This window comes from Coccinella septempunctata, chromosome 6 (assembly GCF_907165205.1).
Source record: "Coccinella septempunctata chromosome 6, icCocSept1.1, whole genome shotgun sequence".
Taxonomy (NCBI): domain Eukaryota; kingdom Metazoa; phylum Arthropoda; class Insecta; order Coleoptera; family Coccinellidae; genus Coccinella; species Coccinella septempunctata.
In genome coordinates, this window is record NC_058194.1 from 13,977,305 (window position 1) to 13,990,073 (window position 12,769).

Here is a 12,769-nt window from a genome sequence, read left to right on the forward strand (position 1 = left end):
GATGCATGGATGAGCGCGGTGGAGGTCGCGGTCGCGGTCGAGGTTTACATCGATGCCTGGCAGTACATGTCGAAGATGCTTTCCTTTCAGTCAAAGCTCATAAACGAACTGAAAAATAAATACGTTACCCTGGTGAATGTCACGTGATTTGAAGAAGAACGTGCAAGGTACCTCGCGGCAACAGCCCGATCGCCATATAAAATCAAACTATTTTGTTCTGCTATCGACATCGCTGAAAACCGCGATGATAAGCGGCGAGGGTGAACGGGTGAAACATCCTTGGTATGTACGATCTCATTAGAATATGAAGGTTTGTTTTGGCATCGATGTAAAGATCGCGACCGCGACCTCCACCGCGCTCATCCAGGCATCTTCGGTATGAACGTACCCTTACGCTTAAACGTACTAAGCGTACCGGTAGATCGCCCACTGATCAGTGGATGCTGTGTCTCTTTATAAATTCTTGTTATTGCATTCATGACCCACTGTTTAATTCATAGTTAATTTTCATTGGAGTATATAATGAAAGTTTCGGTTTCATATCCTTTTGATATTAGTATTTTCGAGTACCGAGATGTACCTATGTTACAATTTTTCGTATTGAATGTGTATACTCTGCGTCGACGTCGTGATATTTCTAAACAAAGTTATAATTTTCGTTTCACTGGGAAGTATTTTATGTGTCTTATCATATATTCAATGCTATTTGATTCAGGTGGAACTTCTTCGCCAAACTGAAAACAAAAACCATGTTATCTATACTCCATTCACATTTATTTTAGCTCTCGGTTGGGCATGAAATAATTTTCTCAAGTTTTGTAACTAGAACGGAGTAAGGTAGCACTCATGAAATGTCGTTAATGTCATAACGCCGTTGCCACAACTAATATAAATTTTTCTTACGAAAATTTCGAAAGTGATCTAAAAAAAAGACAGGGTGTCAGGAAATGCTATTTAGAATTCAGGTCCACTTATTCAAATAGTTACCCTGATATTCGAAAATCCACAATACTTCAGACGGTAGCGAACATATTCAATGTAAGTGAACTTATATATGTTTTATCTGAATCTAAACGAATTATATTTTAGCTGAATATTTCCACAATCAGAAAGATGGTGAATGAAGAGGATCATTAAGAATTTCCTTCTATTGGGAGATCCAAAAAAGTGGTGGCATTTGAGAATTTTATGTTTGGGTGAATTAATGCGAAAAGTTACTACAGGATTTTCGATGAATGTCATCGTAGAATAAGTTCCCGAAAATTGATTTTTTTATTTTTCATTTGACTGGTCCTATACAATGTAAATATCTCAATTATTATTATTATATCAAAGTATTAAGATAAACAGCCACAAATACGAGCCAGTTGTCCTGTTAATTGTTAATTAATGTGAAATTGTTGTTCAAAGGTGAAGTTCCTCTTGACTTGAAACTTCCTTTAATTCCTTCTACTTCCATTGATGCAAGATAATTTTTGTTGAAAAAATTAACATTGTTGTAATAATCCGTTAATTCTGTCGAGAGATACCCATTCCCAGCCACTGCATCCTATGCATTTCATCTTCGGGTTGATATTTTTGAAATCGACAACTGATGTAACGTATTCAAACTTTAGCCAAAGAAGATAACCAACATTAACTCTCCTCAAGCTAGTGCATATTATGATATCATACAGATCTCTTGTATTTTCCATGCAAATAACTGGATTTGGTATGCCTTCAATCAGTTTGTCTAAACGTCAATTATGTTCGTCACATATGAAGGGTACAGGGGTAAAAGGGACTCATCGCATTTTTGGCCAAAAGTGCGATATATTCCGGATGGATAGTATTTTTCATATATTATCACCTCTCAGCTTCCAAACTAGATAAAACGGGCTGGTTAATGAGATATCTGCATTTGAAAAAACTCTACACGGGAACAACGAGCAAACTAGAATTTCAACCTTAAACACATTCTGATGGAAAAACATAAAAATGCTCATAATCTCCTTTTACCCTGTACCCTTCATATTTTTCGAGTTCATATTTACCGATGTGATTTGACATTGTGATGAAATACGTAATAACTGAGTCTTTTACATAGAACGGACAACATAGCGCTGATTTAAAACCCAAAAATGTTTTGGCAAGCGTCATAACCCCACATTTTCCTACTACACAGAGTGAAATGTGTCAAGTTTCCATGGAAAACCGAGTGGTGAAATAAAAGTGAGTGGATTATAGCTGTACTGTGTGATTCACAGCTATGACCTGTTAAACGTTTAACAAATATTTTTCGACATCTGCTACTGCGGTAACTGAAGAGCGGATAACTACACGAACTCTATACCAAAAATGGAAAAACAGAATGTTAATGACAATATCATAAACTGGGTTAATTCGAATTCATTGAAACACAAGATCTCCAGATTAAAATATATGTTTTTGTTTCGGTCGATTCTACGTATAAGAAGAGGCAGGTTACCTCAGTAAACCCTACCTTGTTCTAATGAAGGATTTTGACATTTTATGAATCGTTTGTGGAGATTGTTGAGAATTAATTTTCAATTCATGAAATGTCAAAATTGTTTTGACGGTCCAGGTGATGATTTTCCTGTTCTTCAATTGTTCGAGAAACACTACAGGACCTTTATGTTGGGGAATATGTTGGGGAATAAGATCTCATAGATATGTAGTTATAACGGGTGATAAAAAACGGATACATGGTTGAAATGTGAAAGCTTTGATATTCCAGGAAATTCACATATTTCAGAAGAGATGACAAGGTTGTTATTTCCCTGCTTGAATGATACGTACAGCCGGTTCAATTTGATTTTTCGAAGCGAATTGTTGTCGATATTTGCATGATACTTTGAGCCAAACCTTCTTTTCAATAGTAAAAGTGTTGCTATAATAGAAACAACTGATGAAAGAGCGTGTTTTTCATAGTTTTTATGATATAGAGATTTCATAAATTCTATGAAAAACACACTCGAACTTCTAGGAATATATTCGTTTCATTCACGAATGAACCGACGAACCATATTATCTTCCTGGAAGTTCGACAAATAAACATGAATAGTGGAATGTAACTAGAAAAAATCTCTTCAAATCCGTCATATCGTTTTGCAGTCTTTCATTTAGAATGTTTAATTTGATTAGTTTCTGTTGAGTATTCGGACGCGTTTATTATTATAACATAACATTAATACACTGCTCCACAATTGATAGGGATAGTGTTGAAATTTCTCTCTGTTCGTGGCTTTTGTTGAGTTAACTGAAACATCAAAGATTATGAGGAAGTAAGATTAGAAACACGCATTATGGCCTTGGTTTGCCACATTTGACAACGAAAGGGCGCTGAAAATTTACTGTCGATACAGAAAAACTGTTTATAACCGAAGGGCGTGAAATTCGAATTTCTTCTTTGGTGAAACAGATGTTATATATCGATTCTTCAAGGAAAAACTGGAATATTTCGATTTGTTTTTATCATATTCTTCCTTTAATTCATCAAGCTCTTTCCTCTGAAATCCATTATTTTTAGTTATCGGTAGATGGTGAAGTATCAACCACGTTTCTTTTGATGCTGAAGCAATATCGATGCATCAGTCCTACAGAGAGGACGTTTGGCTCCTATATAACTTGACCACCTCATACGGTGGAATCCGGTGGATACAGGAAGTGTTTTTCCAGCGAGAAGCTTTCGCGACAGTTAAATATTCTGCCAAGTGTCGGGCTATGAATAGGTTCATCCGAAACAAATCAGAAGCTTATGTTTATGGTGGATGTCGACCGAGGAGTGCAACAGCTGCTAAAGATCGCCTTTTGATCATCGATAGTAGAAGGAATCCCACTTATCCAGCATTCTGGCTCAATAGAGCATTGAAGGTTGCAAAGGGAATTCTTATTTTTAAGCAGATTGTAACACGTCGCGTCGACTGCACGTTCCCGGTTTAAGAACACGTGGGCAGGCCTAGCATCTCAGTTTGAATAGGGAGCACAGAGTACGCAAACGGCAGTGGGACGAGGATAACCGCAATGGGATAGTGGTAGGTTGGAGTCGGCCTTCATTCACGGATGAATCTAGATTTCTTTTGGTCAACTACGATGGACACACGTATTTGGATGGCAAGACGTCGAAAATATTCAAAATGGTTCCCACAGCCATTTCATTGTTTCATATGTGTATGGGGAAGCATTTTTTTTGAGCCGTCGCACAAAGTTGTTTTGTAGAATGCTGGAATATCAAGCTTAAGATATCACGATATGATGATTGAACCTAAATAGTCCTTTCTCTTGCGGCATTGGTGAAAATTTCGTTCTATTCGACGATGAACTGATTAATGAATCGATGAAAGGTCATCATGGACTTTTCTGCCATGCCTGGGCAGTGATGTGGAGATAATAATAGACCTCTCTAAAACGACTGATTAATAATCTCGAGCAGCTTCCCAACACTTCGCTGGATATTTGGACCAATTTGTCTAAAAATTTCATGAATTCTCAGCGAAAATATGCCACGAAGATTCGGATGCTTGAGATGAGTTCGCGTGGGACCAACCAAGTACCTACCTACATACTCGCTTCACCGAGGTTTTGAAATATGTTTCTTGGAAATTATTCACTTTTTCTGAAAACGCGAAAATATCAACTTACCATACTCCGATATCTGATCAAAATCAATATACTGTTACGATCCGTTTAATCTTTTAATTTATTTTATACATGAAATTGTTATTTGAATGAACGAAATCGCAACTTAGGAAAAATATTTTTTTTCTGATCGAACCAATATTGAGCTATATCGCCTTAGTTACCATGTGTCATAACACACTCATATTTCCCTAGGGAAATATGGAATGTCAGTTCATATTTCCCTAGGGAAATATGAAACGTCAAATCATATTTCTTTCAAAACGTCAAATCATATTTTATTTCTTTATTTAGTAACAAAATGGAAACTGCAATTGTTGAAATTTCCACTGAAAGTTTTTCCACCAGATACAAAGGAAGAAGAAATATCTTGTTCATAATTATTCGTCGACGAGACTACAGTTTTCTTGAGAACATTCCGTGCAGCAGCAGTCTCGGACGATTCTCCCAAAACGGTCTTCAAAGACTGTGATGCTGCAGATGGCTCTCCCTCCACACCTGCTATCATCTTCGCTACCTTATTTTTGTGCAGCATACTGTCAGCCAGATAGCCTTCTGCAACAGACGAACTTTTCCAACCACCATGTCTCTTGAGTGTTGTCATTGAGGCTCCCGCATCGGCAACCAAAGTCGCGGATGTTCGTCTTCCACAATGGCCTGTATACATTTTCGGATTATCTAATCCCAACCATTCAGCAACCTTACTCGGAATTTTTCCGAAGGTATTTTTGCCGACAGGCTGAAGAGTACACTTCTTATCTCTATAAGCTACGAAGAACCTAAGAACGCCTTGCGGACGCAACGCCGAATACTCCCGCACCAAACGAGCAGCACCCAGATCTTCTTCATCAATTATAGTGAATATTCTGTTTATATCATTCTTAGTTTTTGAGACTTTAATTATGATTACCGACCCACGATCTTCGATATCTGAAGATAGCATATTCACCAGCTCTTGTGTTCTGCAGGCGCCAAAGATTTCCATTATTAAAACAACCTTCAAAATTGTGAATGTAAAAATCTTATAAACAGAGGAAATCAAAATTAAACTTTTACCTTATACATCAAAAAAACGTCATTAGGAGCTTCACTCAAGAATGTCTTGAGCTGCTCCCGGGACAACACTGCTGATTTTTTAGGAACGTATCCTTTATTTTTGTTCTTAACAAATGCTTCGACTTCATCGAATAATTTGACATCAGTTTTTTCCTTCAAATGTAGCATTGATCTTAACATCGATAGTTTCGGCCATAACGTGTTTGGTGAATATTTCTGCGACTGGGGATCGAATGAATTAATCATACATCAAGAATAACAAGAATCAGAGCAACATACCAAATCTTGGAAATATGCTAACAAAATATTATCGCTCACACCGTCCACCAAATTTTTTCTTTTCCACTCCTGAAAGCAATCGTACTCTCTACTGTAGGCAGCTTGAGATTTGGCCGGAACCAAAGATTCACGGGCTTTTGCCGATTGAGTTTCGACGTAGTTCGACATTATTTCAATAATTTTATTTCTGACAAGACGTCAAAATGAAACCAGTCAACCATGATTTTCAGAAACATGGCCCATAGCAACGTTAAAAATTTAATTATTACAAACATATACAATCTAACAATGATTTCCCCATAACAGATTATTTCAATCAGAAAAAACTATTGATTACACCACGGGAAATATGAATATATTTCCCTAGTTGTAGGAATAATAGCTATAATTCCCAACTATAATGAGTGACTTTTCTCAAATTTATTCTGACTGACAATCCTCTCTTTTTTTTTATATCTCCATGCCATCCAAAAATTTCCTAGCATAGCATCTATGATGAAACAATATTACATTGGAAAAAACTCAAATCATAACAAAATCCCCAAAATTAAAATATTTATTCCCCAAATTGAAAATTTTGGGAATAAACATTTTAAATTTAACAAATTGTATTTTACATACACAAAAAAAAATCATCAATTATCAACCTAAATTTTTTTTTTTTTGAACTTCTTATGATTTCTCCATTTTTTTTCTATTTTTTCTCCTTAAATAACTCTCTCTAATCCATTCCACTCCCTTTCTCACTCTTTGCATGACATTCTCCCATTTTCTGTTACTTGTGTAATTCCAATTTCTTGTACATGCTTCCTCTCCATCATTGAACCATAACAATGCTCGATCCACCAATTTCTCAACATTCCTAATTAATGGCACCAGTGCAGTATATTTTCCTTTTACCTTTAAATTGAAATTCCATTCTTGATCCCCCAACTTGACTATTCCTGACGTAGAATTTTCGTTGTTCATGACTCCGTCTGATGTTTCATTTTGTTTGTCTATATTCTCTTTAATTTTATTTATATCCGTATCTAATTTCTCTCTCACCTCCTTTCGAATGTTATTTTCCGTTGTTTCCAAATCTTCCTGACATTGTCTCATCATCATACCCATTTTCCTATCTATTTTCTCTTCTGTTTTATTGACTCTTTCATTGAAAGTTTCATAAATTTTCATGAAACCTTCTTCCATTCTATTTTCAAATCTTTTCTCTATATCTTCCAATCTTTCTGCTGTAACTTTCATTGCTCTCGAATTTTCTTCCATTCTATTATCAATTCTTTCCGCAAACTCTTTAAAATCTTCTTTCATCTTCATTAAAACATCCAATATGTTTGTATCACTATTTTTTTGCGTACTTGTTTCCTCACCTTCCGATCCAGCTAAATGTTTCCTTCTTGTCTCCATATTATGATTGTTAGTGAAATAAATTTATGAATATATCCACAAAAAAAATTGAAATGATTATTATAATCGGATTCAATATCAAAATTTAAAAAAAAAATATATCTCTACAAATTTAAGAGCCCCACGTTGGGCGCCATTTTGTTACGATCCGTTTAATCTTTTAATTTATTTTATACATGAAATTGTTATTTGAATGAACGAAATCGCAACTTAGGAAAAATATTTAATTCCCAACTATAATGAGTGACTTTTCTCAAATTTATTCTGACTGACAATCCTCTCTTTTTTTTTATATCTCCATGCCATCCAAAAATTTCCTAGCATAGCATCTATGATGAAACAATATTACATTGGAAAAAACTCAAACCATAACAATACTTTCTGAATTAGACCGATTGATTCTTCACGGATTTCGAAAAACACTGACTTTTATAATTTCACATGATGCGAAGCATTTCGCATAATTTTTTCAATGATAGTTTTTTACTAATCTGACGCGCTATTCTAAACAATTCCCCCTATATACAGGCATTGAGTATTAATTACTCAATGATACAGGTCTAATTTCTTGAAGAGGTACTCTACAGGGTCCAAAATTCTCGTTTCTCCCCTTACATCAATCTGACATGCTCGATAGTAAAGGAGACCGTGGGAGATCGACTTTCAGCGTTCTGATAACTCGATGAGACATATGAAAATATGTATTTTAGTTTATTCCTTGAAAACTTAATGGAAATTCATAATTCAAAATTTTCGTGTATGTTCCATTCAAAATATCCTTGAATAAGTTTTGTTTTTTCGATAAAAGTCACTTGACATATTTTGTAGAACTCTATGAGCGCTATTCAAAACTCTCACCAGAAGACTTTTGCGATCAAGTTTTGCCAACATAGGAAATATTGGCTTTCAAATTTCTAACCTTATTTTTGCTGATAAATTGAAAAGTTTTGTTTTTTCGATAAAAGTCACTCTTCGAGCGCTATTCAGAACTCTCATCAGAACTCTTTTGCGATCAAGTTTTGCCAACATAGGAAATATTGGTTTTCAAATTTCTTACCTAATTTCAGCTGATAAATTGAAAAGTTTCGTTTTTTCGATGAAAGTCACTTGACATATTTTGTAGAATTCTTCGAGCGCTATTCAGAACTCTCATCAGTTCTTTTGCGATGTGTGATAGTAACTGCTCGCAGTGTTGCCAGCATGAAAAGAGGAAAAGCGGTAGACATGACAAACAAGAAGCAGTAGATTTGTTAATTCGACGGTAGCATAGCGCGCGAGTAATTAAAGGGGGTGGGTTGATTTTGATCCCCTATAAATAACTACGCTAACAACCAATTTTTTAAGTTGAGCACCAAATCCAAATTCTTCTTAGAATAATAAAGCTGCTAATGCTAATTATCTATGCACATTGCGACAAGAAGATCTTCTATTGCAGCCCGACCTGTGTATGCGTTCCTTTTGGCATTCCATTTTGATCTATTTATTTAATTATCAATTAATCAACAAAAAGTGATGAGCGAGAGTTAATGCAGAAATCCAGTCATGTGCCTATAAAAACGATTGAAATTGACATACTACAGTGAATTCAATAGATAGTTTCATTGCTTGCATAACAACGGTAGGAAAGTCTAGTGACCCACCTGTGAATTTAAACCTGCTAAAATCTGTTGTAATCGTTTCTTGATATAAGCCTCCACACTAGTCTAGCGTGTTCCATAAAGAAATTACGATAAAAGAAGTTTTATATATTAGCGTTTCATTCCTGAATGCTTTTGAAGAGGAGGTAGAAAATCTGCTTCGATTGAAATTCGTCCAAGTCAAATTATTGGTCATTATCAAATCTGAATCCTCGTGATTAGTCGTTATTGTGCAACACTTCCGTCCGTTTATTGTATGAGCCTAGTGTAGATTGGTTCATCCAATATGCATAACAACACATTTCTCCGAATTCAGGGGCCACATTCAAGCATCATTGTCCGAAAATGTTCAAATCACGGTGTCGTCAGGAAAAGGCACTCTTAAACTTTAGAAGGAGGGGCCATTCAGATGTATGAAAGTTGAGCAGTATTAGTTTCTATACAGAACCCTGTGGAACAATAAATCTTGAAGGAGTATCAGAAGAAGAATAGAATCTACCTACTATTACTTCAAATATTGGATTATCAAGGAAGGCTCTAATCCCTTCGGAAAGGCTCATTCTGATAAATCGGTATTCAATTCTCCTGAGAAGTCTTCACCAGGAAACTCGATCGAAAGCCCTGACCAAATGAGGGTCCACCACATCCACAGGATTTGTCTAAGCTGAGGTACGCTTTGAGATACACATCAGCAGATTCTTCAGGGTAGAGCGTCCTGGAATGAAACTTTGATCTCTCGTAAACACACTACTTATAAGTGAGTGCAAATCATCTTCTTCGGTGTTTTCGGCATCACCGAGGACGAAAAAGCGGTTTACAGTTATGAGGAGACAATTTGTAACATTTTTTGATATTGCAGCATTACCAGTCAGATGGAAGAATAGCAGTTGGAGGGGATTTCTTGGTAAGCAAATTCAAATCTGCTTTGACGCTTTTTCAAGGCTTTCACTCCATGGCATGACATCAATGTCATGCCATCCGCCCCTCAGGATTTGTTTCCATTCAGGTATAGTAAAGTATGTGTATAGTTTTTGAACTGCCCTTCGCTGATACAAGTTCTGTAATTTCAGCAACACAACGAGGTTTCCTAGGAGAAAACATCATCCCAGCTCTCGACAAGACCCAGACGAAGGCTACCGCAAAGGTACCCGAAGATTCCTCAGCACACCAATTTCGTTCATCACAACAGGAACTCCACCGTTAGATTTAAGAGTGTATCTTACATATTTAAAAATCTTTCGTATCTCCGGAAGAGGTCATTTTGTCTTTACGTTTATCTTGCAATTTATGATGAATGAAAATCTTGGGTATGTTGATTACTTTAATACTTAGCAAGTCAAGATCTTACTGACGTTTCTGTTTTTGAAGAATTATTCGTTTTTTTCTGTAGTAGGTACATGAAATTTCCATATTAGACATTGAGTGAGTTATTGCGACCTTTGAAGATTGCCATACCGTGATAAAATATTGTTTTTATGGTTTTTTTTAGTAATTTTTGGATCAAAGGGAATTCTCGGATTTTTTCACCTACCCTCATATGAATTTACTTTATTGCAATTGTATATGTTAACGTTACTGTAAATGTATTTTTGTGTTTTTGACCTTCCTCTATTTTCGGTGTTTTCATTGTTTTTTTTTTCAATTGTAGCCCTGATGAAGAACTTTACACAGTTCGAAAAGTCGGCAAGATCTTGGTGCTAAGTATTAAAGTGGTCTACATACCCAAGATCATATAGGTATACAGAGGACAAGTGAGTTATTGTATTTGAACCATTTAATCTGGCGACAAACGAAATTAAAAAAGTTGCGATGATTAGGATACTCGGAATCGAACCTCGAAAGCGAGTATGTCACTTATGTCAGCCACTTTAACCTCTTCAGTTTGTGTTTGAGTATACACCCACTGATCCATGCATGGTTTAGAAGGATTAACTTGCAGTGGCCAGAAGTTGTATTAAATGGAGTCATCATACTATTTCACTGAAAGGAAAAAAAAGCAAGGTGGCTGATACTTGTGAAGAAATCTAATTCAGGTTTGATGAAGGTTTAGTTTCGAATTATCTGGAATGAAGCGAATGTTTTCGATAATACTACATATTGTTTTCTAAGACTCTCAATTCACCTCCTCCACTACATATTGTGCTCTTCAACATTCTCAATTGTTATGCCTACGGATAAAGAAGGAGCTAAAATATGTATTGATGTCTGAAATTGCACTTCAATGATCTGTAATTTCTGTTTGAATACATCTAGCCAACAAAAGAAAACACTTTGCGAATAAGATTTCATTTCTCCCCGTCATCATCAGTTCTGCGAATAATGTTCTCAAGAAAGACTGGGTAATATTAAGAACGACAGAGTCTGCACAGCATCTCATTCTCATTCGAGTGGCACTAGTTGCGCTATGCAATTTAAGTCGATGAATTTAACCCTTCGAAACAAATATTATAATATCCCTTTTCTGGTTGAACAAGGTGCAAATTAGGAAAAACGGCTGTCGAATTTCGCAGCAGCAGTGGCAAGGCGTGAATAGCGCTTGCGCTAGGGCGCTTTCAAGTGAAATACAGTAGTATGCACGTTAGAGATTCAGTTTCGGATTTGGCTTTTCCGACGCCTGAATTTCCACGGAAAGCGCAAGTTCGCGTACCCTAATGTTTACTTTACGAATGAAAGCTCCTGTCGAAAATTGTAATTGAATTTTTCAGCGGACATTTATTTATATAATCAGATCAACTGAGGGAGGTTGTAGGGAACTTTTATCGTACATTTCGTAAATTCCTTCGGAAGTGGATGACATTATTCACTGTTTGAGAAAGCTTTAATCAAGAGTTTGTGCCGAAACGAAAAAATTCTTATATTCGTGCAAACTTCATTCAATCAGTTTCTAGATGGAAGAGAAAATGTGAAGTGAATTTGAACTCTGACTTAGTGATGGCTTATTTAATTGAATTCAGACTTTGGTGTGTTGTGCTGCTTGGGTGTTACTCATCAGTGAATAGCTATCAAGGTAAAATTTTGAAAAATTTTTAGTCCTCTAACTTGTGGTTGGAGTCTGTGTTATGCCCAGGTCGAAATATTATGCCTAATATTATTGTATAGCCTACCTCAAATTTCAACGAAAACCAAAGACTATAAAGATAGTGAAACAATAAATCCCCAAGTTGATGTCATTTCACCTTATGAAAATATTAAGAATTTAAATTAAAACAAAGTCTAGGTGAAAAGCAGAAGTTCACCAGAAAAGCGCATTTCACTATACTCATTATCTCGTCTCTTGAAACATTTTATAAGGGTCAAGAAATTATTATTATGTCGGTACTATATGTATAAGTTGGGTGCATTCATGCACTTAAGGTCTATTCATTTAGTTGCCGATAGTTTCAATAATTTCTATATTCTCATTAATCCATAATAATGAATGATGTGTCACATCTCCAAATTGCACTTACCTCAAATCTGCCTCTAAACGATTGACTGGTCATCCTCAGTTGCTTGTCACCTAAGTAGTGAAATGGAAAACCTACAGAGAGTTCACCGAGCTCTCTTCACTTCAAATCAATTCATTTTAGGAAATTGTTTAGTTATTTGGTTTTGTCTATTTGGTTTTGAATTTTGAATAATATATGATTTGAAATGTTGGCTACGGTAATAGTTCATTCATCGTCTTCACGATTTATGTTTATATCACAAAAAACTATAATTATTCATCAGAGCCTTGAAATGAGGGCTACAAAATGTTGATAATCTTGGTA

The 12,769-nt window shown here is 35.8% G+C and overlaps 1 protein-coding gene across 1 annotated transcript in view; it reads left to right on the forward strand.

Annotated features, from left to right (window-relative positions):
• Positions 1-11,614: 11,614 nt before the first annotated feature.
• Positions 11,615-12,769, forward strand: part of LOC123314905 (lachesin-like) — a 488,081-nt gene continuing 486,926 nt past the window's right edge. Inside the window, exon 1 of the mRNA XM_044900355.1 lies at positions 11,615-12,024. Within this exon, the coding sequence (XP_044756290.1) occupies positions 11,949-12,024 (76 nt within the window). The 5' untranslated portion in view covers positions 11,615-11,948. The remainder of the gene's footprint in view (positions 12,025-12,769) is intronic.